The 27,005-nt window shown below is 38.5% G+C and overlaps 2 protein-coding genes across 4 annotated transcripts in view; one reads left to right on the top strand and one right to left on the bottom strand.

The window, feature by feature from the left end:
- Nucleotides 1–16,830, bottom strand: part of SELENOF (selenoprotein F) — a 55,533-nt gene extending 38,703 nt beyond the window's left edge. The window contains exons 1-2 of one of the 2 annotated variants that reach the window (XM_054512762.2): nucleotides 16,485–16,830; nucleotides 8,213–8,380 (exon numbers count right to left, since the gene is read on the bottom strand). In XM_054512762.2, coding sequence (XP_054368737.1) covers nucleotides 8,213–8,380; nucleotides 16,485–16,568 — 252 coding nt within the window. In that variant the 5' untranslated portion in view covers nucleotides 16,569–16,830. The remainder of the gene's footprint in view (nucleotides 1–8,212; nucleotides 8,381–16,484) is intronic. The other variant, XM_045897278.3, reaches the window with a different exon arrangement.
- Nucleotides 16,831–17,177: 347 nt separating this feature from the next.
- Nucleotides 17,178–27,005, top strand: part of HS2ST1 (heparan sulfate 2-O-sulfotransferase 1) — a 171,574-nt gene continuing 161,746 nt past the window's right edge. The window contains exon 1 of one of the 2 annotated variants that reach the window (XM_045897276.3): nucleotides 17,178–17,638. In XM_045897276.3, coding sequence (XP_045753232.1) covers nucleotides 17,515–17,638 — 124 coding nt within the window. In that variant the 5' untranslated portion in view covers nucleotides 17,178–17,514. The remainder of the gene's footprint in view (nucleotides 17,639–27,005) is intronic. The other variant, XM_045897277.3, reaches the window with a different exon arrangement.

Here is a 27,005-nt window from a genome sequence, read left to right as displayed (position 1 = left end):
GTAATACAATCATTACCAAATATTTTTTAAGTTTTAATATTATCTGAGTAGTAGATCTTTAAGTGAAAATAAAAGCCCTTTATCAAATACGTGAACTGTTGAGCTATTTTCCAGAACCAGTAATGGTATAATTTGGTGATCTGCAGCCTAGGCTTCTACTTGTATTCTGTGAATGAGACCAAGATGTTCCAAAATTCAAATAAAAAAAATAAAAAATAAATCACTTTTAAGTGATTTCTCTTCCAAAATTTTCTTAAACCTCTGAAACCTGTTACTATGTATTAGATTAAAAGTATAAGCAGCAGAGGAATGTCAGTAGGAAAATAATCGTAATTAGTCTGACAACTTGCTTTTTTCACGAAGTGATCATTTTTATATTACAAACATAATTTAATTGCTTTCAAAGAAAATCATAGCTTCAAACCGATGTGTCATCTGAAAAAGTTTGAAAACCAATAATATATTTTATTCTAAATTTACTTTTTTAATTTTATTTTTTTAAAAGATTTTATTTGACAGAGAGCGAGCGAGAGAGAGCGAGCGAGAGCGTGTGAGAGAGCACAAGCAGGGGGAGCGGCAGGCAGAGGGAGAAGCAGGCTCCCCCCTGAGCAGGGAGCCCGATGTGGGGCTCGATCCCAGGAGCCCGGGATCATGACTTGAGCAGAAGGCAGACGCTTAAGCTGCTGAGCCACCTAGACGCCCCCTAAATTGACTTTAAAAAAGGGTCTCATTTAATTTCTGGAATAGGTTTGTCCTAAGACAAAGCTCCACTTTATCAATGGTTTTTTGTTTTTTTGAGATTGAGGGCACTTGTGGGTGGGGGTGGGTAGGAGGGGGAGAGGGAGAGAGAATCTTAAACAGGCTCCATGCCCGGCACAAGTCCAATGAGGGGTTCAATCTTACAACCCTGAGATCATGACCTGAGCCAAAATTAAGAGTCAGATGCTTAACCGACTGAGCCACCCAGGTGCCCTGGTTTGAAAATTTTTTTTAGTAAAATCCTTTCTTTCCAAATGAAGTTTTCATATGCATTTAAAAATGATCAGAATGCTACATATTTTTAAAATTCATTTTTATAGTATTCTTATTAAAATATGTCAATCAGCAGGACTAAAAAATTTGAAATCAGGGTTATGTCTGGCATAATTTATTTCTGTATTTTGTTCCACATAAACAATAGTTGCAAATGGTGAAAAGTTTTCATACTACTAATTCTGTTATCATATTTCTTCTTGTTCTTCTTGATTCAATTGATTCAGGAGCTCGAAAGCAGAGTAACAGAAAATTTTGTTCCAAATTTTTAAGACTGGCAAGTGTAATAGTTCATGTTATATCTCATCTATTTTTTTAAATCCTACTTTGCCAACAGCAATTATTATTATGCTATTCTCCGAATTTTTTGTGTTTTTAATCAGCAAATCAGATACCACCACCAACCCCAACTATTCACCTAGGATTTATTATACACCAGGGACTATTCTAAGCAGTGTACGTGTATTAACTCGTTTAATCCTCATAACCACCCTATAAGATAGTAACTATTATTATCTCCAATTTATAAGTAAGGAAATAGACACAGAGTGATCAAGTAATTTGTCCAAGGCTGTCAGCTGAGTAAAGACTTTTTTTTTTTTTAAATGTATTCATTTGAGAGAAAAAGAGAGAGCGCGTGCGTGCGAGCACAATGAGTGAGGGGGGAGAGGCAGAGGGAGAAGCTGACTCCCCCACTGAGCATGGAGCCTGATGTGGCACCAGATCGCAGGACCATGACCTGAGCCAAAGGAAGCCCCTTAACCATCTGAGCCACGCAGGCGCCCAAGACTTTCTGAACCTAGTTGGGTTCCAGAGCCTGTGCTCTTAACCACTACTCTAAATTCCCTCCTGATACAATCAAGACTGAATGAACAGCAAATTAAGTTGAAATCATTTGCTTATTGGTTCATATTTTTGACTAATTCAGCTAAGTCAATTTTTTTTCTCTCCGAAGGTACTCTGGTTTCACCACTAGCCAAACCTTCAGAATGACAGCTCACAGATAAGGCAGGTATAAATGGGAAAGAATAGGAAGTACTAAAAACCAACTAAATAATTGATAATTAATTAAAAAAAATATTTAGAAAGAAAAAGGAAAGCAGTGGGACTACAAGGATCTTGATGAACCAAGATCTTAAAGAGAACAGGTGCTAGCTAAAGAAACAGGAGCATACAATTAAGGAAAAATACAAAAGTCCTATAACTATGTCCAGAAGAAGTTGAAATCATTAAGATATGAAAAACTTAAATGAATGAGGAGACAGGAAAAAAGCACCAACCTGCCTTAATCAAGTTCAAATTCACAGAACTGGAAAGATTATAAAAAGAGGAGAAAAATAACCCATCTATTGAAATACTACATTTAATCTTATAAATCTTAGATAATAGAAGTTAAAAAAAATCTTAATAGAAAAAAATATCTGATTTATGCTTATCCCCAGGAAAATTCCAGGAAACTTTTAATCTGATAGTGGTGTACTGTTTGCAAAAATACCTATTAAGGTTAGCAGTCAGACCTCAATCTCAAAATGTGTGTTAAAAAATTAACTTCTCTTTTTAGACCTATTTGGGATGCTTGCAATATCTTTATAAATAAAATATACAAATGAGAGATCTATACTTAGATGAACAGTTGTAACAAAAGTGTTATTGATAACTGCCAACATAAAGACAAATCTTATTTTTATATTCAGCATAAGTGAAATATATGAAAAAGGTCTTTCACAAGTGTCTACAAAGTTCAAGTATATTTTCAACATATATATTTTTAAATTATCTTTTCTATGTCTACCGGTAGTTGATCAGTTACTCCCTGGCCTAGAAACTTCCACTGGTTCCCATTCCCTCAAGATAAAGTCCAGACGTCTTAGCATGGCTTCTGAGACTCATGATGTCCTGGTTCCTGCTTTTATCTCTAGACTCCTCCCTTGCCATCTTGCACTCTGGGTCCCAGTCTTCTGTATCCAGAGATTCCATTTTGATTCCCTTTTCTTCTACTCACCCGGGTACATTTTCTGTCAATTCTCAACCCAAATCTTAACTCTTCAAAGCTTTGTTCCCTCTTCCCCTAGCAAACCACACCTATCACTCTAGGCTTACTTGCCTGCTTACTGGTCTATCTCCCCATTAGACTATAAGCTCCTTGAGGGTAGGGACTGCCCTTCAATTTTTTTTTTTTTTAAAAGATCTTTTTTATTTATTTGACAGAGAGAGATACAGCGAGAGAGGGAACACAAGCAGCGGGAGTGGGAGAGGGAGAAGCAGGCTTCCCGCGGAGCAGGGAGCCCAATGCGGGGCTCGATCCCAGGACCCTGGGATCATGACCTGAGCCGAAGGCAGCCGCTTAACGACTGAGCCACCCAGGCACCCCAATTTTTTTTTTTTTTAAAGACTGTATTTATTTATTTATTTAGAGAGAGTGAGCAGGGGGAGAGGAGGGGAAGAGGGAGAGAGAGAATCTCAAGCCAACTCTGCACTGAGCGTGGAGCCATGCAGGGCTTGATCTCACGACCCTGAGATCATGACCTGAGCTAAAATCAAGAGCTGGATGCTTAGCCAACTGAGCCACCTAGGTGCTCCAATGCCCTTCAATTTTTGTATTAGCAATGCCTAGCTTGGTGCCTGGTATATAGAAAGCACTCAAAAAAGGTTTAATGAAAAAAAAAGATCACCTTTTCCAACTTACTCTTAGTAAAAACAGCCTCATTCAAGGACAAAAACTTATGAAATACTATATGCTGAAGGCCAGGGATTCAGAAAAAAAACTGTCCTAGACTTCAAAGAGCGTAATTTTATGGGATGAGAAAGAAAAGCAAAACAATAGATACAGTATAGTGAAGGTAAGTGCATGTCAAGGTATCCTCAGTGCTTTGGGAATATAGAGGTATAGCTAACATAACCTGGGAGTGCTAGTGGTGGAGAGGTAAGGGAGCTGAAATTAGGGAAGCCTTCCCAGAAGGGTGGACACTTGAACTAAATCTTTAAAGACAGCTTAAGTAGAAGTTATTTACGGGCGCCTGGGTGGCTCAGATGGTTAAGCGTCTGCCTTCGGCTCAGGTCATGATCTCAGGGTCCTGGGATCAAGTCCCGCATCGGGTTCCCTGCTCAGTGCAGAGCCTGCTTCTCCGTCTCCCTCTGCCACTCCCTCTGCTTGTGCTCTTCTGTCTATCTCTCTGTCAAATAAATAAATAAAATCTTAAAAAAAAAAAAAAAAAGAAGTTATTTACTCTAGTCATTGGTGGGGGGGAGTGACAGTTATCTATGGGATTGCTTACCTAATATCTGCTCTTTAGTGCTTCATCTCTCTGTACCCCAGGGCAACATTCCACATAGCTGCCGTGGCAGCCAATGGGCCTTATATTATTCTCTACCTTAGCTAACAATTGGTAGTGATCTAACTTGAGCTAGTAACAATCCCTGCCTAAAATATCTCAAAAATAGTCAACGAGAAAGAATTAATCCTTTTCTCATGGGAAAAGCTAAAAGATACAACACTCAGAAACTGGCAGTTACTATGCTGTCCCACCACAAGGAAGAAGTCAGTCGGTAGTAGAAAAAAAATGGTCCCTTCCCTTCCATCTTAAGATTCTATACATTAAGCTGAAGTGACTCATGCTAACCGTATAAAATACCAACTGTATAAGAATAGCACCAAGATTTAAATATTTAAATTTAAATATTTTTTCTTTCATTACATTTTTTACATTTTTCTTCAAATTATAAATTATTACACTCTTTACAATTAAGCCAACATCCTAATGTTTATAAATGGTACCTAGATACATAGTTATGAGCAAAACTAGTAGTAAAATAACTTATCAAAAAATCTCATTCTAGCTAGTATTTGTGATGCTTACTAGTAGGTCCTTTATGAACAGAATGGGTGGGGGAGAATGAGACCCAGTAAAAATAATGGAGCATGTATTTACAGAATAAGAGATTTCAAACACATTTTCTGCTATTTTTTTTTTTTTTAAAGATTTTATTCATTTATTTGACAGAGAGAGCGAGAGAGCATAAGCAGGGGAAACAGTAGAGGGAGAGGGAGAAGCAGGCCCCCCGCCAAGCAGGGAGCCTGATGCAGGGCTCAATCCCAGGACCCCGGGATCATGACCTGAGCTGAAGGCAGATACTTAACCATCTGAGCCACCCAGGTGCTCTAGCTTTTTTTTTTAAAGCAAATTTTATGCTTCTGGCTATCAAAGACTAAATTCAGCCTGTTATATGAGTAAGCATTACTAAAAATGATTAGCCTCATCTCTGGAGAGGCCTATAAACCATATGACTAAGCAAGAACCAAAATGAGTGATTCTGGTTACACTTTTTTCTTATATATAAATTGCTAAAACACTCCTGTATATAATTTTCTTTTCTAAAGAATTTATATTCACAATGATTTACACACACACACACACACATATATATACACAGAGACATATTTAAGTACTTTTAATGTTTTTAATGTAAGGCACTAGTCTACATATTGCAGATTTTTACTTTTATTAAACTAAGCCTAAATTAAACTATGATTTCAAAATTAAGCCTTAAGCCAGGGCTGAAACAGAAAAAATATTGTATATAATATTACATATGATCATGTACCAATGAGAGCAGTACTGAAGTACTGCTTCTATACCTGAATGTGGTTTGCATCTGAATGGAGGCTTGTCCGACATGCCATACTTTTGTATGTCCAGCAATATTTCTAAGTGTTCCTGACATGTTTCGGTTCCACCATTCATTGATTTTGTGCAACAGTATGCTAAGCAAATGCTTAATGAAAAGTACATTGTAGAGATGATGGGCAAGGAGTAAAGAAAAAACAATGGAGACAGCATAAAAGTTATATTAGGATACAGCCTCACTTGTACTTACAATTATTTCAGTGTATAATTAGTTAGGCATATATTAACTGGTAGACTACTTGCTGATGATTATCGCCGAACTGTTAAGTGCTGAGAAGTGTCAAGATACCACACAGAGCTCAATTAATAATTAAAACCGAACGGGAATATAATTTGAGAAGTGTGTGATTTAAGCTTGGTTCTAGTAAAAGTATAACATAAAAATGGTATGCTGGGTGCCTGGGTGGCTTAGTCGGTTAAGCGACTGCCTTCAGCTCAGGTCATGATCCTGGAGTCCCGGGATCGAGTCCCGCATTGGGCTCCCTGCTCGGCAGGGAGTCTGCTTCTCCCTCTGACCCTCCCCCCTCTCATGTGCTCTCTCTCATTCTCTCTCAAATAAATAAAATCTTAAAAAAAAAAAAAAAGGTATGCTATGAAGGATTACTGAGAAAGGGCAGTAAGTAAAAATAGCTTTTATATGCACTTGATTTACAATTTAGGAATATCTGATATCACTTAAAGGATAGAGCCTCTCAATTTACTCTAATTACAAGACGTTGCATATGATAAACATTGTTTATTATTATAAAACACCCCTTGTTATTCAATTCCTTTAAGTTTGGTGCCTTGGGAAATAATCGTCAGCGAAGTAGTAGTATGGACCATAGAATAACAGCATTATGATTAGAGGATGACATACAGATTCCTTTGGCAATTCGTCCCATATGAATATCTGATAAAAAAAAAAAAATCAAAAACAAACCCCAAAAATTAAGAGGGAAGGGTCATGCTAAGCTAGTTAAGTCCTACATCTTAAATCTATTTAAAATCAAGTTTTTAAAACTTGTTTAGATATGACCTTACATGCAATGAAGACTAACTCATATGTATAGAAATCCTTTTTTTTTTTTTTTTTTTTTTTAAGATTTTGTTTCTTTGACAGAGAGAGTGAGAGAGCACAAGCAGGGGGAACGGCAGAGGGAGAAGCAGGCTCCCCGCTGAGCAGGAAGCCCAATGCGGGGCTCGATCCTAGGACCCTGGGATCATGACCTGAGTCGAAGGCTAACGCTTAACGACTGAGCTACCCAGGCGCCCCTAGAAACCTTCTAAACATGAAAATATATCAACAATATTTGTGAACCAAGAAAATGAAAAACACAGAAGACTCTGAAGCTATTGTGGGGACAGCAGAAATTTCAGGTTCACAACTGAGAAATCAAATATTAAATTTTGGTTAAATATTAACATTTTAAAGCTTTGCTTATTTTTCTTTTAGAACGATAAAACTATACTTGGTGTTAGAAATTAACCTTTTACTATCTATAGGGTACAATTATGGAAAGCTTTACAAACTGTAACACCTCAAAACAGAATTCATTATGTACAAGTGAAAGAGAATATGAAAAGGAAACATAACAGAGATGCTAACTTTTTTTCCTCATTCCAAACACAGGGGACTCACTGATTCAGTTTTATTTGGCTTATATAAATGATCTTTTCAGGCCGCTTCTGAATTTTAAAAAGTGTAGGGGCTTAAAAAAAGATTTAAAAATCGAGCAAGTTAACTATTAATTTGAACATTGGGACAAAACAGATTTTATCGGACAGTCAGAACTACCTATCCTTGGCTGTTTTCAAGTGTTAAAGAGATTACGTGTCTATAAATATTAGTAAAAACCATGTAAATTAACAGACGATATTCTTTGTAAACTAGATAAAAAGTTATAGTTTATTTATCACCTACAATTATGTGAAAGGTAGTAGGTGCTATACTTTTTTTTTTTTTAAAGATTTTATTTATTTATTTGACAGAGAGACACAGTGAGAGAGGGAACACAAGCAGGGGGAGTGGGTGAGGGAGAAGCAGGCTCCCCACCAAGCAGGGAGCCCAAAGTGGGGCTTGATCCCAGGACCCTGGGATCATGACCTGAGCCGAAGGCAGACGCTTAATGACTGAGCCACCCAGGCGCCCTAGGTACTACAATTTCATCTCATATTTCATTTCAAGACTGAGTTCTTATTACAAATGAATAGAAGCATCTTCATGTGGCCAGAACTTAGGAAGACTGGAGAACTTTAGGATCCAAGCATGCTATAGTAATTTTGCAACCCCTCTGTTAAACAACCACGGTAGAATGGGGTCCTAGTATATAAACCTTAACTTTTCCCTCCTAGTTGCTTTAATTGATCTAGTGGGCCAGAAAGAAATCAGTTGACTTCTAAAACTACAAAATGTAAAAGCTAGAGACTTTATATTTAAGCTGATGAGGCAATTTAACATTTCACCTTATCTTAGCTACACCAACTAATGGAAGAGAGATACTAGAAAACAATACCTTTTTTGTTTCAAATTGTGCTTCTTCCTGACAGCATCCTCTACAGTCAGGATCGAGCTGAAGCAGGTTAAACTGTCCAAGAAGATCACAAGAGCTGCAGAGCAAGTTGCTGGAGAAGCCTAACTCTCTGCAAGCCTCTGATGAAAACTCTGCCCCGAATGCAGATACCTGAAAATAAACAAAATGAGAAATAAAACACTATTACATATTTATATTGGAAAGCAGTAATTCTTACATAAAATAGATTGAGGTAAGATGAATGAAATTACTTATGCAACCAATCAGAACAACCAGCAAAAGCAGGCTTTCAAAAATATCTGTTCTCTTCCCTTATCCATTCTCTCATGCATGTCTCAGTGAATATGGTATACCTTCATTTAAGGTCAATCCCTCTACTCGTGCTTTGGAGCTTACCTTCTGCCATTTCCACAGGGATTTAACTTAATTGGTAACTCAGTTCTTCAGTGTATTCAAACCTTACCGTTCTAATTGCTCTCCCCACATTCTGTCATTTCTGAATTGTTACTATAGTCTAGCTTCTGATCCTACCATTTAACTAAACTTGCCAAAAACCACTAAATGCAAAGGTATTCAAAACTGTTCTGGCTCCAGCTGTTCTTTCCATGGGCTTGTCCTCCTTAAGTGCTGCTGTTTCCCACTTCTGTTTCTGGCTCTGTCTTTGCTTTACATATTTTCTATAGATGACTGCATCTTTCCCAAGGCTTCAAATACCCACTTATTTAAAACTCCTGAGTCTTTTACTTAAGCTCAAACTTCCAAAGCCAACAGCCTGCCTGACCTCATTTATATGTTCCAATGGCACTGCAAATTCAAAAACTCCAACAGTGAAACTTACCTTTTCTGCTTAAATCTATTCCTCCCAATGTACCCAATATCTTAGTAAAATGGCACCATTTTCCCGGGCCACTAGTTGCCCAGGTCAGTCATCCTAAATTCTACATTCTCTGCCTTCTTATAGGCAATTAATTAACAAGTTTTGACAATTCTGTTTCTTAAAGAGCTTTCAAATCATTTCTTGCCTCAGTGGCTTAAATGGTCACTGCCAGTCCTACCTTTCTTTACTTCTCCAATCCCACTCTACTTTTCAGCTGTAATGAATTCCTGGAAGAATAAAATTCCTACTCATACATTTGCTCATACTTTTCCTACATCCAAGGCTCCCTTTTCACCTTTTTAAATTTCTACTTATTTCCAAGAACCTGATCAGTATCAGTCTTCCAGGAAGCCTTCTCTGGGAGGGGGGAGGGGGAGATCAGATCCTAACCTTTAGCCATAGTTCTTTTCAGATAAATAAATTTGTGCATAGTTCTAAGATAGCACCACTCGACACTGTACTATGTAAATGTAGAGTTGTCTGATTCCCTAGTACTGTGAACTCTTTTGAGGGCAAGCATTAAACTATTACTACTCTGTATTTAAAGCTAGTTCTCATCTGTGCTGAACAAATGAAAACTACAGCCTCAAGTAGCGGGAATTTCAGACTGTTTGCAATTGGTTGATCTTCTAGACCAAGGGTATGCAAACTTTATGTAGAGGGCCAGAGAGTAACTGTGTTAGGCTTTGTTGGCTAAATGGTTTCTGTTGCAACTACTCAACTCAGGTATGGCAGCACAAAAGCAGCATAGACAAAAATAAATGAGTGGGTGTCTTCCAATAAAACTTCACATAAACAGGGCCAGGTGGATTTGGCCCACCAGCTATAGTTTGTCAAACCTTCTTCTAGACAAACCAGGTAGATAAAAACACAAGTGCATTTGCCAATGTAAAAAAGGAGTGCTGGCATACACTCCCAAAATGCTGATCATCCCACTGGTCTTGTGCCAATCAACACCTTAATTTGATACGTTACACATCTTTCATCTTTTCTCAGTAATAATGTGGAATGTATGTAATATTCAAAATAGATCCCAGTGTTGTGGGAGGCACCTAAGACACGTATTACTGTACTAGTACTTTGAGTAATTTCTTGATTAGTAAAGCGATATGCTTGATCTATTTCACAGGTTAATCTGTATTTTCCAAAGATGGCCACACCAATATGTATACATCATCGCACATGGTGTTCTTACAATGTGACTGGCAGTCCTCTCGTGGGAAGTAGGAGGCTGTTTTCCCTCCCCTTGAATCTGGGCAAGGGCTTGTGACTGATTCTGATCAACAGAGTACAAAAGAAGGGATACTGTGTGGTTTTTGACAGTAGGTCATAAAAAAGGAAACAGCCTCTGAATGGCTAATGCTCCTACGTGCTGTGTCTTTGCCTCTCTCAGAACACTAAATTTTCGAACTTTGCCACCACGCTGTAAGGTAACCTAAATTAGAGGGACAACATGGAGGGGCCCATGTAGAGAGCAACTGAAGCCCCCAGCTGACAACCACCATCAATTAGTAGACATCTGAATAAAGAACTTCATATTTCAGACCTTTCAGCTGAGACATCATGGAACACACAACTCACCCTGCTGTGACCTGTCTGAATTGCTGACCCACAGAATCTAAAAGCAAAATAATTGTTTTATACCACTAAATTTTATGGTGATCAGTTTTGCAGCCATGGTAACTAAAACAGGCAATAAAAGTGAAATCACTTTGAAACCATGACCTGCTTAACAAATATAAGAAATTGTTATTGCCAAAGCATGTTTCAAAAAACAAAAATTTCAAATGAATGATCATGCAATCATACTATTTGATTTTATTCTGGCATTTATTGAGCACCTACTGACAGGTGGCATAAATATGCAAAACATGTGTTTTGGAGTCTGATGACATCTTGATTCAAATGCCAGCACAGAGCAACCTTACTTCTGAATTTCTGAATAGGAATAACTACCATTTATCTCACAAAGTTTTGAGGATTAAAGGAGAAAAAGTACAGGAATCATCTAATTTTTTACCGAGGACCCAGTGGGTACCTGATAGATGTTTGCATTATTCACTTTCCAGTACTCTTAAAAACCCTCAAGAGATACAAAACACTACTTATGTTTTAATTATTAGAGATGGGATAAAGGATAAGTGTGGTGGAGATACAAGGCTCACTTGAGTTTCATGAGTGAACTACTTCTTTCTAGCTCTTCTATCATTAGTTTTGCAGACTCAAGGCTCTGTGTTTTGGGGGGAGGGGGGAGGGGCAGAGAGAGAGGGAGCCAGAGAATCTTAAGCAGGCTCCATGCCCAGCACGAGCCTGATGTGGGGCTCCATCTCACAACCCTGAGATAATGACCTGAGCCGAAATCCAGAGTAGGACCCTTAACCAACTGAGCCACCCAGGTGCCCCTCAAGGGTTTGAATCTAAGGATATCAGAACATATTTTTAAGTACTTCCCTAATAAATATCAATTGCTAAATAATATAGATGTTCAAAATTTTAATTTTTCCATGCAGTACTCATTTATTTTTCTGGTATTATTATTTCTTTGTAGATGAGGGTTGTTGGCGGAGAAACTGGATTAACCATATTGTAACAATACATTTTCAGGCAAAAGTCTGGTATAGATATACATTTTATTATACATACATGATTAGTTTTCTCTTAACTGGTCCTTAATCTCAGAAAACTCATAGGTTTCTCATGTAATTGTGAAGAGATTTCAAATCTGAGACTAAACCAAATAGATGGGTTCACATACGAACCCCATGAAAATGACTACCAGAAACACTGCCATGGCAGCAGGCTCTCACAAAGCACCAGATATTTCGCTAAGCACTTTACATCATTAATCCATTTAATCTTAACAACTCTATGAAATAGGTTTTTTTTTAAGTTTTTTAAAGATTTTATTTATTTGACAGAGACACAGCGAGAGAGGGAACACAAGCAGGGGGAGGGGCAGAGGGAGAAGCAGGCCTCCCACTGAGCAGGGATCCCAATGTGGGGCTCTATCCCAGGGCCCTGGGATCATGACCTGAGCCGAAGGCAGCCGCTCAGCCAACGGAGCCACCCAGGCCCCTATGAAATAGGTTTTACCCCCATTTTACAGAGAGGGAAATAGAGGCTTAAATAGGATAGTTAAGGTAATCTAAGACAACACAGCATAACGGATGGCAGTATCAAGATTCTAATCCTGATCAGCCCTCAAAACCCTTATTATTAACTATCGTATCTCACAGAATCCTTCATGCACCATTATCATATGTACCACTAAGAATAATAACAAAAACGCTGGCAATTATAATTGTGCAGCCCACTGTAATAAGATGGATGGAGGTTAACCTTGAAGGAGGATAAGGTGTTGTGTCTCAGAATCAAAGATACACAGTATCATTCTATACTGCTTTCAGTACAGTGCCTCTTTTTTTCCCCAAGATTTTATTTATTTGTCAGAGAGAAAGAGAGAGAGCACAAGCAGGGGGAGCAGCAGGCAGAGGGAGAAGCAGGCTCCCCGCTGGGCAAGGAGCCTGATGTGGGACTAGATCCCAGGACCCTGGACCTGAGCCGAAGGCAGATACTTAACTGACTGGGCCACCCAGGCGTCCCCGTATAGTGCCTTTTTGAATGAAGAAATATTATGTATGAGCTGAATGAAGCCTTGAATGCCACTTAGTTCTGGGGTGCTCCAGAGAACAGCTCCCATAGGCCATACTAAGATATTACTTTTCTAATGCTAAAGCATACTCACAATGTATTTTCAGATTAAATTACTTTATATCCTCCCAGTTGTCACCTCATCGGAATGCTGAGAACTACGCATTGCTATTAACTTTAAATTAGGGCTACACAGCAGCACAGTGATAAAACTTGTCTAGTCTAAGGACTCAGAGGTGTAAATTAACAAAGTAGGAACTAAGTCCTCTATCCATCTTGGTAGCTCAACCTCAAGGTGCCAAGAAATTCTTCCCTCATTCCCTTCTTATTCACCTGTCAGGTTCCAAAGATTTGGCTTTTTTTTTTTTAAACCACTGCCAACAACTTATTCCACCTGGTCTTTTTCCCCTCCTTCAGACTAACAGTGAAATGCAGTTTTCTAACTCTTTAGTGTTTTTCCAACAATCCTTCATACTACCCTTTTCTTTCTCAAGGAATTTATTGCCTTATTTTCTTAAAAACACCACTCATTACCCAAGAAAGAGACAGAAATAAATGTTCAGGAAGTGAAAATAGTTCAACAAGGATGAACTGCTCAGGACTCTCTATTTTTGGAGTCATTTTGTATTTGTGGGAGCGAGTGGGGCTCATCACCAATCTGCACAAACTACAGATATCCTGAGGATTCTGATAGCAAGGAACAAACACAAGTGAACTATGAGGCCATTCACACCTCTGAGAGATTTTATTTTTTAAAGATTTTAATTATTTTTTTGTGTGCATGCATGAGCATAAGCAGGGGGAGGGGCGGCACAGAGGGAGAAGCAGACTCCCTGCTGAACAGGGAGTCCGACGCAGGACTGGATCCCAGACCCTGGGATCATGACCTGGGCCAAAGGAGGACACCTAACTGGCTGAGCCAACCAGGCACACCCCTGAGGGATTTTAGTGAACAAATACATATGAGGCACAATATATTAAAAAAAAACAAAAACAAAAAACAAAATAAGGTCTCTGTATTCCCTTTAGCTACATTCTTGGCACAGGAGTGGGGGAGTGGAGGGATACAAACACATACACAGAGGTATGGTGCTGTTAAGATTGTGGATCCGTGTAATACAGTGTAAGATATGATGATGGAATATACAAGGGAGAGAGTATATCTGACTTTGCATATCTGGAGGTGGTATGTAAATTAAGCTTTGGATTTTATCTAAATACTTTACTTTGGGCCTGGTGAGGGAGAACATGGTATGTGAGATATGTTAAAACAAATGACCCCAATTCTTCACCTTACCTTTTGGCTCTTGCAGTAGAGGTAGTTCTGGGAATTAAGCTGGCTAAACAAATAAGTATCAGGTGAAACAGGCCTTGTTAAGGAATGTTCAGGAGAACAGACTTCACCTTAAAAGCAACAGGGAACCACTGAAGAATTTTAATAATAAACTTCTAAAAAAGATGACTGTTGATGTACTGTAGAGATTGGATTAGAAAGGGAGAAAATGAGATATGGAACCCAGTTTAAGGAAGCTGTTGTGGGAATTCCAGGCAAACAAAAATGGTGGCCTAAATTTAGGTACTGCCTGTGGACACAGAATTAAGTGGACTGGCTTGGAGATTTTCAAGGGTTTAATGACTGATTGGATTCAGAGACTGAAAAAGAATTTTAAAATGACTACTTGCTGGCTTGGGCAATTGGGAAGCTGACAAAGCCAACCATTTAGGTTGAAGCTAGAAGAGTGATAGCTAGAAGAGTGAACCAGGAGGTTATTAATGCTAACGAAAGAGATGTTGGTGGCCTGAATGAGGGATTAACATTAAGTGCATGGATCTGAGAGATATTTAGGAAGTAAAATCAATAAGACTTGGTAATTGCCTGATGTGAGGTATGTTAAAAAAAAAAAAAGTCAAAGATGATTAACCGACTTTTTGACTTATGTGGACAGTCACGGTGGTAGATTATTTAATGGCCCTAAATTCCTTCTATCCTGGTATGCACATTTCTTTGCTGAGTTTGTCACTCCTCCTATACAGAGATGGAGTCTGTTTCTCCATCCCTGAAATCTAGGTTGGTCCTGTGATTTGCTTTGACAAAAATCGTGAGGTGGAAGTGGTATCTGTGATTTTCAAGGCTAGGCTTCAGGAAGCATTGCAGCTTTTGCTCTTTAGGAGCGCTGCTCTGAGACTGCCATGAAAAGAAGTCGGGCTAGAGGATGAGAGGTCACACGGAGGAGAACCAAGTCACCCTTGTTGACAGCACCAACTAAGAATGAAGCCATCTTGGATCTTTCAGTTCAGGGGACCTACTAGCTCAGTGCAGCTCCGTACATGACCCAGAGGAAATCAACAGAGGAACTGCACAGCAGACCCACAAAATTATGAGAAATTGTTATTTCAAGCCACCAAATTTTGGGGTGGTTACACAACATAGATATTTAAAGACAGAGAAATCAGGAGAAGTCAACATGAAATGTTACTCCTTATCTCTGTATGGTGGTGGACTCTAATTATTGAAGATTAGCAAAGAAAAAAAAAGGAGAAAACCTCCAGTAGAAAGTTTAGAGAGGGCTCTTTCAGTAATTTCTAAAGGGCCCCAAATGCCTGCATAACAGAATACTATGATACTAATTAGAGAAGTTAAAAATCCACCTTTAAGGTATGGTTGCAAACAAACAAACAAACAAACAAACAAACAAAACCGGGCAGGAACTTCAAACTCTTTGAGGAAAGAAAAGCACGGGCTGTTTATGGATGTCTTCGGTATAGGCCCTAACTTCCTCAAACCTTGCTTAAGTCAATGAAACCAGGTCTCCTAGGAGAAAACTTTTCAGCTGGCTCAGTAATGAAAATATCTGAAGAATTAATCTGATTAATGAAACGTGTAAAATCTCCCGCAGTGCCTAGAAAAAAAGAAGTTATTCATAAGGCAAAACATGGATCGCAAGCTTCTTAGGAGGAATCAACCAATATTAAGTTGTACATGAATGAATAGAAAAATAAGACCAAATTAGTCCTTCCCCATTCAAAGATTAAGAACGCGTCTGTTGTGTTAAGAACTAATTTAAAAAGTTGGTTAACACTGCCCGATTTTAAACGAGATGAAGGCTATCATTTTAGAAAATGGATTTCAAAAAAAAAAATTATGCTTTAGCATAGAGTAGCTCCTTTTATTGCAACAAGGTTGTTTAAAACCACAAATGGCACTGAAATGCACCCAGCAGCACGTGAATAACAGAGCTCGGAGATAAAGAATTAGAGACCACTAACAACTGAGAGAAAAAAGTAAACAGGAAGTGTACCCCAGACCAAAGACTTGGGGGCTTTCTTCTAAGATTCAGGGAGCCTTATCACAAAGAACGGTAGTTCCTTGTATTCTGCCCGTTTAAAAACAATCTTCATTCCTTTCTAAGATTCATTGCCTCTTCCCCTCCCCCCCGCCCAATGTGTGGTTTACAGGTTGTTTTTAGCTGGAACTCTGCAAAATGTAAGTACTACTCAAGATATTCTGAAGTCAGGAGAAAGAACCGCTAGAAATCCGGGGCGGGAAAGGAAAAGCATCAAACGAGGAATGAAGCCACGTAGCATTCCGGCCGCAGCAGTCGCTAAGGAAGCCCAGTCCTCCCAGCCTCTCCAAGTGTGGCTACCATGCAGGGTCGAATGTTTCGTATTCCTCAGCGCAACATTCCCCACTCGCCCTGGGCTGCCGCGGAGATGATCTCCACTCACCGTTTGAAGTACAGCAGCCAAGAGCAATCGCAGCCCAAACGCCAGCGGGAGCAACCCACCCGGCCCAGCCGCCATCGCTACCATCTTTCGTAGGTTTCCGACTGCCCGGAGGACCCCTCAACTAGGGGCGTCCACTCCAGAGCCTGATCCAAAACAGGATGTTAAAGGTCGTTGTCATCAAGTCTCTTACTCTGCAGAGACAGGTATTACCTAAGGGTATGTTGAAACTTAAAGGTGGTCAAATATCTTTATATTTGACATAAATATAATGTCGCTGGGTCCTTTCGAAACCCCTATCAGGCATTTTCCTAAACTCCCCAAATCTGTGCCGCTCTGAGCCCCTTCCTTTTATTCACGACATTTCGTCCAGCCACCAAGAAGCCGCGCCTTCGCCGGCTTCAGCCCGCCTTCTCCAAGTTTACCCAATCGAATGCCGCTTTGGTTGACACCCATGGCAAAGGAAACCAACCGTAACACGAACCAAGAGTGAGGCTCCGTGTTTCTTCGGTCCAATAGGCACAACAGAACGAAAGCAGAGGGTGGAGCCTCTGGTTGCCGAGCAGCGTACGTGGATGCGTGCGCGTGGGGGTGGCGGGGGATGGGCAGGGGGCGGAGCCGAGGGCGGCGCAGCCGCAGCCGCAGCGCTGGTGGAGGAGCGCGCGGCCGCGAGCAAAGGAGGGAGGGAAGGAAGGAAGAGAAGGAGGCGGGCAGGCGGGCGCGGGGGTCGGGGACTGAGGCAGTAGAGAGGCGAGAGCCCGGCAGCCGCTTCGCACTGTGTTTGCTGCGCGGGCTTTTGGAGGGGGCGGCCGTTGAGTCGGTCCAGGAGAAGCGGGCACCGGCGGCGTTGGTGCTGGCGCCTGGGGGCGGGGGAGTGGGGAGGCGAGAAGGGGGGTCGCTGCGGTGGTTCTCTCGCTGTCGCGCTCTCCTTGCCTTTCTCTCGGCTCGGTGGGCTCCCCCCGGCGTCTCACTCGCTTCCGGGGCCCCGCTCCCCGCCCCCCGCGGTATGTCTTGATCCCGAGCAGCGGGTTTCATGGGGCTCCTTAGGATTATGATGCCGCCCAAGTTGCAGCTGCTGGCGGTGGTGGCCTTCGTAGTGGGGATGCTCTTCTTGGAGAACCAAATCCAGAAATTGGAGGAGTCCCGATTGAAGCTAGGTAAGGAGCAGAGCCACTCCGGGGTGAGTGGTGTGGAAGGGGCCGGGCCGAGGAGGCATTGCGACCGGAGTAAATGGGCTATCGTCTAACCTGCGGTCTGGCTCGGGGGCAAGAGGGTGAAAGAGCTTGCATCGAGAGCTGGGACTGGGGGCATCGAAAACACAAGCTCCAAGAATGGTGTGAATTAAGCTTGAGGGACGTGCTGGGCTCGCGAGGTCACCGGGCAGAGGTTGCTAAGGTGGGCTTTCCCGTGCCTAAGGGTTACCAGAAGTAGGCATTTCCCCCGGGGAGACGGCAAGAGAAGACCGAATTCGGTGGGGAGCGGGAACTGCTAGAGGAGGCAGGAACGCTTAGCCTTGTGTGTTTCCTTGAGTCTACGGAAAGCCCTGGCAGTGTCAGTCGAGGGGTATTCTAATTTTAGGTGTGGGTACCTGGAGGCACATCTTTTGGGGACGGGGAGCTTCATGAAGGGATAGATGCCCGGAAATGGAGGGAGATACTGGGAATGATGGTAAGAGAAATACACTGTAGTGAGTTGCACTCTTGTGCTGGGGGCAGCAAGGGACCACACAACTGATGGGAGAAAGAGGCTGCCAAGGTAGGACAGGAAAGCAAATAAAAAGCTTCAGCGTGGTACTGAAAGGAGGCATCGAGGCATTTAAGTACTTTTTTTTAGTGGAGCTAAATTTTATTAATATTGTGGGTTTACGAAGAGGAATGTTTGCGTCTGTGGCCCCCGGCAATATTGATGTGCATTTAGGAGAGAAGGGAACGCTGAAGGGGAATTATAGTGAGATTTAAGTTGGTGGAAGGAAAAGTAAGATTATGCAATAAATAAACCATATGCTTAAGTACCTTAAGGAGTTAACAGTGCTTACTTTAATGAGAGAAGGGGTCTGAAGTATATAATGTTGGAGTCTGAAGTTGTGAAAGACCAGAAAAATGCAGATAATAGGTGCTTTCAGATTAGTAGGGAACTTTGGCATTTGGGAGGATTTTGGGGTGGGGGAGGGAGTGTTAAAAGAATGCGATACATTTTGATTTAAAAATGTACATGGCATTTAAAAATCAGCTCGAGGCTGTAATTTGAATATGGAAAAGTAATGTGAAGTGTGTTTGTGTATATTCTTTCACCTCAGTATTGTTTTAAATACTTTTTGAGAAGCAAGCAATAAAATACCATCAGCAAAATCATTTAGACTAAGTAACAGCTAGATTCTGCTGTGCGTGATAATTAACATTACGGAAAAATGTATTAGTAAATAATTGTAGTATTAGAAGGATAGCTGCCTATTTGCAGTTTTGGCAGACTTTGCAAAAAGCCTTGGAAACATTTTAAAGATCAGTCTATCAAAGAGTATCAAATAAATCTAATTGAAGTGCAGCTAAAGTTGAAGGAGGAGCTAAGGATAATTCCATTCCTCAACTCTAGGGTAAAACTTACCCTGTACAGTTTTGAAGAGATATCAAATTTATTTACCATGACTTTATTAATTATGTGTCTTGTGTGATGGAAGAATTATTCACCTTAAACATCGAATGTTGGCCAATACACGTTTCCTTTTTGTTTGGATCCACTTAGCATTCGGGGTCATTTTTCTGGCCTCTTTAACGATCCAACTTTACAGAAAAAAAATGACTCCTTTTAGAGAAATTTGAAAGTTATATTAAACATAAGATTCGTATTTCTTCTTTGTTGTATCGCTATTTATATTTCTTGAGCACGTTTCAGTGGCTAGGATAACTTAAATTTTTATTTTCTTTTTTTGCCTCAGATTTTTTTTCATAACACTTGAGAGTGGTTTCCATAGACACAAACTAATTGTTCTTCAAAAGAGGATTATCTTAACATGTAGAAAGCCACAGGTAGAAAATAATGTGTTTTTTTCCCCATGATTTTTTACAAGAAACCTTTAAATTCTATCAGAAATAGTAAATATAGATCAAATCACATACTCAAAAATGAGCCAAGAAAAGGAGCTCAAATACAAAACACTTGAAGGACTAATAATGCTCTGGAGCTGCAAAAATATGGCAAGTAAAATGTTTAACTTTATGTCAGCAGTCTCGATTTCTTAAAAAGTCTTACAAAAGACAGTACTAAAACAGATGTTCCCAGTTAGTAATCTTACTTAGGGAAGGAAGGCAGAAGAAGGCATAGTTTGACACTCAGACTCTGTACTAGGCACTTCCATATGCGATATTCTTATGTGATCTTCCAAGAACACCACAGAAAGCTATTTTTACAAATGCAGGAATAGGCTCAAAGGTTGTATAACTTGACCACATAACTAATAGTGGCGGAGTCAGGATTGGAACCCAGGTATGTGTGATTCCAAATCATGTGCTTCTTTAATTATACCAGGCTGCTTGGACTTTATATTGACATTACACTAAGATTTAGCAGTTTGAATAGAATTTTTAAACGGTAATATCAATGTTTAATTGCACTTATTGCTAAGAATGAATATAATTCTGGGAAAATCTTAATTTCTGACTCAAAGAAATTGGTTTAGTGTAATGTCTGCTCCTTGTTTATATCCAAATAATGAACATAATTATTTTACCCAATGAAACGACTGAAATAGGTTATTTCTGTTGTAGGAAAAAAAAAGGATGCAGTTGTTTTCTGTAAGTGTAAAGCTTTCTGTAAGCTTATGCATAAGTTACAAAATTTACACAGTCACATCTATCAATTTAGGCAAGTAGGTTTCTTCTGTTATTTGAGAAGACTGTCCCCAACCAAGATTATGTACATTCTCTATATTTTGTTATAGTATCTTATAATTTTATTATATATAGATATATTTATTATATATCTTAGAATTTTTATTTTTTACATTTAGTTCATTAAAGCATTCATATATTTATAGAGATTTATTATAGTTTCTTCCAGTGAATAGCAACTTATGGCAAATAATATACTAATAAATCATTTTCCACTGTATGTTACAGTTCTTTTTTCATATATTACAATTCCTTTTTTCATATATTAAATTTTCCTATGTTTTTGATTGATTTTGGACTCCATTTTTTCTACTAATTACAGATTCTCTAAACTTGCAGGACCTCTATATAGGCTTCAAGACATCCATGAATTCCCTGAAATTATATACATAGCTTTCATCAGATTTGCAAAGGCATATGTGATCCCTTTAATGGTAGGAAACACTGACTTGCAGTAGATGGTTTGTATTTAATGAAGCACGTTTTTTATTTCTTTTTTTTTAATATTAATATATTATAACATGCAGCTTGAGAGTTACATTTAGGATACAAACACATTAGTTATGAACATGTTCTCTGGGGTGTTATGTTGAAAAACTTCATTTTATTAAAATGTATACTTAATTTTTCTAATGGAAGATACGGAGTCAATGAAAACTGTTACTTAGCTTACTACTTAGCCGTTAGAATTGTATATCAGAATTTGTTGCTTTTACAAAGTAGTTTTTTTCTGAATCTCAAGAGACACCTGTTGCTAATGCTAAGATGGAATAGTGCAATGAAAGCTTTGTTACATAAATGTAATAATTCATATGCTTGATTATTTTATTTTCTATAGGGTCTAAGGATTTAAAATAATATTTGCTGTTCAAATGCTTCTAACACCACCCCTACATGAGTCTGTGAATAGCTTAGGACATAATCTTTTAAATGAGGACAGTAACTCAGAATGGACTATTTAGTCCTCTTCACTGGTGAAAATTATGTTATTCTCTCTGTTCTTAAAATCCTCCTAAACTAATGAACTAACTCCAGGACTAAGGTTGAGACTGAACTTTGGAATTTGGTAGTATTTAAAGTGCCTGAAATGATGCAAGAGTATATGCAATGTTGCCAAGAATGATAGATTTCTCTACTTCTGAAATTGTTTGAAAAATGCACAGGAGCTACTGTTTAGAAGACTTTGGATTAATTGGAATGCAGTTATTCTAGAATTGCTAATTAGTGCCTCACTTATGAGTCCTGGATAGGGTGTCTAGTGCCATGGAGTAGTCACTAGAAACAAATTGGTCTCAATTAAGGTAATCCCGAGATGTCTGTCTCCCACTCTGTGAAGACTTCTAATAGCTTTTTGGCACCTAGTGGAGTTGAAATAATAGTGAATATTCAAACACTGCACTCCAGAAGACCACTTTTCAGGGATGTTCTTATAGATATCTGGACTTGACAGTCACTATAGCCTAATTATTTACAATTATCTACCCACCTACTAGTAACTGTGTTTAGCTACTCTACCTTTCTGCCTATTAACAATAGATTATCTGCCTGTCGGATCACTTGTGCACCTGATCCAGTTTCCTAACCTGCAAGGCATGGTTCCAGAAGTTTTCCTTCATTCTCCTATAATCATTACTTCTCTTTCTGCTTGGGTATTCTCACTAGCATATGAACATGCTATTATTTCTCCCACCCAAAAACCAAAGCAATACTTTGTCTTTTTTTTCATTGAAGCAATACTTTGTCTTGACTGCCCTTTTTTCAGACAACCTCTGTTCCATATTTTGGCTTCCCTTTGCAGTAAAACTAAAAACTTGTCTAGTTTTGCTGACTCTTAATTGTCAAATTCCACAGTAATTTCCCTAAATCCTGTGGTCAATTTTTGATCTTTATTTTATTTGACGTATCAGCGGAATTTGACACAATTGCTCATGTCCTCTTTTTTGGTAGGTTTTCTTTTCCTTGCTTCCAAGATACCATACTCTTGGTTTTCTTCCCACCTCATTGGTGGTTACTTTTCCAAATCCTGTGTTAGGTTCTCCTTTTCTCCTCAACCTCTTAGCATAAGCATAACCCAGGGCTCAGTTCTTGGAACTCTTATCAATTTACTCTCCCTTAGTGGGTGATTTATATGCTGACAACTTCCAAATATATATTTCTAATTCAGGCCTATTTCCTAGGAATTTGGCTGCCCACTAGAGTTTGTCTTTGAGTAGTTAATAGACATCTTGAGCTCATGGTGTCCAAAATGGATCTTCTGATCTCTCTCTCCAGTGCCTTATTCAACCTGAATCCATTTTATCTTTGACCTTCCCTATCCTCAGTTGATGGCAGCTCTATCCTTTCAGTCACCAGGGTTTTACTTGACTTCTTTTTTCATACTCTGCATCTAATCTGTCAGAAAAAGCTTGTTAGATTTACCTTCAAATATTTCTAGAATATGACTACTATTCAACAGTTGCACTGTTATCACCCTAATTCAGGATGCCATCATCTTTTCCCTGGATTACTGCCATGTCTTAACTAGTTTGCTTCCACAGTTGCTTTTCTACAGACTATTCTTAATATAACAGCTAGAGCGATCCTTCTAAGATGTAAATCAAATCATGTCACTCTGCATAAAACTCTTTGGAAGCTTCCTGAGTTAGAGTGAAACTAGCTGCTTTTAAAACAAAGCCCCCAATTTTATTGGCTAAACATGGCAAATGACTTTTTTTTCCATTCACATATTAGGTGATCATTTTGGTGGATGGTTTTCTTCTACATGGGTGATTGATTCAGGGTCTTGGGTACCTCCTGCCATATAGGGTATGAAAAGGGTGAGGAGGCCCCCCTTTCTAAACTTTTTTGGCCTCTTTTATCCTCAGTTTATTGATGAAGACTTCACTATATGCAAGGGAGGAGGTTGGGAAATGGGGTTTTTATCTGGCAGTTACTTATCAGTACAACTGTGTATTATGGAAGGGGGCAGCATATATTTGAATTTTTGAATCTCTGCATAAATCCTAAAATTTATTTAGATTTGTTTTATGCCTCAGCTATAAACTGTCTCAGTAAGTGTTCTGTGTGAACATGAAAAATGTGTATTCTGTTGTTATAGGGTGGAGTATGCAGTACATGTCGATTAGGTCTAGTTGGTTGGTAAAGTTGTTCTTCTATATCCTTGATTTTCTTCCTGCCTACTTGTTCCATCAATTATAGAGAGAGGGGTTTTGAAATCTCTGATAATAATTGTGACTTTGTCTATTTTTGCTTGAAGCTGTTACTTTTTGCTTCATGTATTTTGAAGTACTATGATTAGGTGCATAAATGTGTAGGAATGTCATGTCTTCTTGACTAACCCCTTTTTCATTATGAAATGACCCTTTTTATCATTGGTAATATTCTTTTCTCTGAAACCTACTTGGTCTGATTAGCCACTTTAGTTTTCTTTTGATTAGTGTTAGCATGATAGATGTTTTCCCACTCTTTGATGTTAACCTGTTTGTCTTTTTATTTAAAGTGGATTTCTTGTTGGCAGCATGTAGTTGGGGCTTGCATCCAGTTTCATAATCCCCCTTGTAAATGGTGGCGTTTAGAACACTTATTGTTAATGTAATTATTGATATGGTTGGGTTTAAATATGTGCATTACTATTTGTTTCCTATTTGTTCCATCTGTTCCTTGTTTCCCCTTTTCTCTTTTTCTGGCTTCTTTATGATTGTTTTGTTATTCCATTTTATCTCATTTGTTGACTTATTAGTGGTGCACTTTTTTGTGATTTTTTTTTTTAGTGATTGCTTTAGGGTTTATGGTATACATTATACTATGTCATATGTAAGAACCTTAATTTTACTTCCATTTCCTCTCCCTTAGCTTTTTGCTATTGTTATTATAGATCTTATTTTTTTTTTAAATTTATTTATTAGAGAGAGAGAGAGTGAGAGAGAGAGCGCAAGAGGGGGTAGGGCTAGAGGGAGAAGCAGACTCCCCGCCAAGCAGGGAGCCCGATGTGGGACTCGATCCCGGGACTCCGGGATCATGACCTGAGCCCAAGGCAGTCGCTTAACCAACTGAGCCACCCAGGCGCCCTATAGATCTTATTTTTACATGTAGGTTCTATAACACATTGTTATTTTAAACAGTTATCTTTTAAAGAGATTAAGAATTCTTGTTTTATATTTACTCATCCATTTTCCATTCCCAATGCTCTTCATACCTTTGTGTAGATGCAGGTTTTCATCTGGTACTATTTTCCTTAATCCTGAAGGATTTCTTTTAAAATTGGTTATACTGGGGTGCCTGGGTGGCTCAGTCTGTTAAGGGTCTGCCTTTGGCTCAGGTCATGATCCCAGGGTCTTAGGATCGAGCCCTGCATTGGGCTCCCAGCTCAGTGGGGAGCCTACTTCTCCTTTTTCCTCTGCCTTTCCCCACTGCTCATTCTCTCTCTCAAATAAATAAAATCGTTAAAAAAATAAAATTAGTTACAGTTAGTCTACTGGTGATGCATTTTTTTTTTTCCACTTTTGTATGTCTGAAAAAGTCTCTACTTTAGATATTTTTGCTGGGTATAGAATTCTAGGTTAATATATATTTTTTCTTTCAGTACTTTACAGATGTTGCTCTGTTGTCTTTTGGCTTATGTTGTTTCTTATGAGGCTACATCATTATTACCTTTGTTCAGCTGTACATAATATCCTTTATTATTTTGACTGCTTTTAAGACTTTCACTAGGTTTTAAGTTAACTGAAATGGACCTTGCTGTTTTACTAACAGCATGTTTTAGTATGTATGTTATTTTAATTAATTAATATTTAATTAATGTTGATACAGTATATTGCCTTTGTTCAGCTGTACATAATACCCTTTATTCTTTTGACTGCTTTTAAGACTTTCACTAGGTTTTAAGTTAACTAAAATGGACCTGGCTGTTTTACTAACATACATGTTTTAGTATGTATGTTATTTTAATTAATATTGTTGATACAGTATATGTGTTATTTTGGTTAATAGTAACTTTTAAAAGATATGAATTAAGAAAATTTAGCTGCACAGTGTAAACATCATAACTGAAATCCTACTGCAAAAATGAATTTTTATTTGGTCTTCAGTAAAGAGAGTTGTAAACTCGACCCTCTTTTTGTTCTTCAGAAAAGAGCTTAGTGGTTAATTAGGGCTGTCTATGGTTCTTTCAATTTCTAAGATGTGATGTAAAAGGACAATATCTTAAGTGATAAATATAATATTTTGAATATAGGGAGGAATGTTGGAGCTTTGAGCAAATTGAGTTATTGAATTAAAATCGATAGAAATCCTCCTTCAGCCTTGCATTTGACTTAGTTGTTTTAGCTTTGTCCATATCATACTGAAACTAGTTCAGCAGTTGGTTTTGACGTGAAGATTGTTGATCAAATACAACTGAGAAATTTGTGATTATTTTGTATTTAGATTTTAGGAAGCTGCCTCTAATTGCCAGCATTTTTTATTTCACCATAGTATTTTTTTTTTTTAAATAAAATACAGCCATCTCCAATAAAATGTTGCATGTTCCCTGTGTGTTATACATCTCTGGCAGAAAGCCAGTTTAACTGAATTGTTTCCTCCATAGAAGAGCTGATTAGAAAAACTGGCTTGACATGATCTTAAGGTATATTTTAGGTATATTTTTCATTTTGTTAAATAGGATAGAATAAAAACCATCATTGTCCTCTAGAACATAAATTTTTTTATCTTCCCTTCATGTTTTGAAGATTAAAACAAAAGAAGCAAACACCCTTCTAATGATATTTTAGTGTCTCAAAATAGCTTTCTAAGCAAGGAAAATTAGGGGTATGTGTGACTTTTGCTCCTGAACCTGGGAGTTGTTCGTGAAGTCTCTCTCTGATTTGGGATGAACCCATCCAGGAGTGTCTGATTGGTGAGATACCGTTATGCACCCTTTCTGTTTTGTCCTAGGTTAGAACTCTGACTAATTAAGCCTGTGACTAGCTACAGCTAGTCTTCCTCATGACCACGCTGACTTCCCTTTGATTTTTTTTTTTTTTTTACTTGATTTGAATCTCTTCCTTCTTTACCACTGGTCCCATGTTTCTTCAGTGGTTTTCTGCTTTTCCCACCAGTGGCAAGCCATCATGATCTGTGAACCTTCATCTATAACAGACAATAATAACTAACACTTGTTGAATACTTACTGTAAACTAGGCATATTTTAAGTGTTTTATATGTATAACTTCATTTAATATAAATGTTGCTTATTTCTGCTGTCCTCAGAGAGTGGGAAGATAAAATGATCCTCAAATGATGTAATGAATGTGAAAACGTTTGTAAACTATAAAAACTACAATTAAAAAACTGTAATTATAAGTTATTAATAGTGATGATAATATATTTATCTTTTTGTTGCTGTTGTCTTTTTGGTTTAATGTAGTTTTGAGTTTATGTTTTTTTGCTGCTGTAGGCTTTGTCCAATGCTCTACCTCATAGGATTACACTTGTCTTACAAGTGTTTAGATAAATCAAATGATATTACATGAGTTAAACTTTTGACATTCAGATTAACTATTTCTTTCCTCTCTTAGGAAGTAGTAAAAAATCACTGGCAGTTCATATTATTATTTGCTCCTAAAGATAGACATCTATTTACTTTCATAAAAGTTACAGAAAA

The sequence above is a fragment of the Mirounga angustirostris genome, unplaced genomic scaffold (genome assembly GCF_029215605.1).
Source record: "Mirounga angustirostris isolate CCGP_5_RB_7025 unplaced genomic scaffold, mMirAng1.0.hap1 SCAF_4, whole genome shotgun sequence".
In the NCBI taxonomy this organism is placed as follows: domain Eukaryota; kingdom Metazoa; phylum Chordata; class Mammalia; order Carnivora; family Phocidae; genus Mirounga; species Mirounga angustirostris.
Note: the sequence above shows the minus strand (reverse complement) of the source record. Positions and strands in the feature narration are given on the sequence as shown.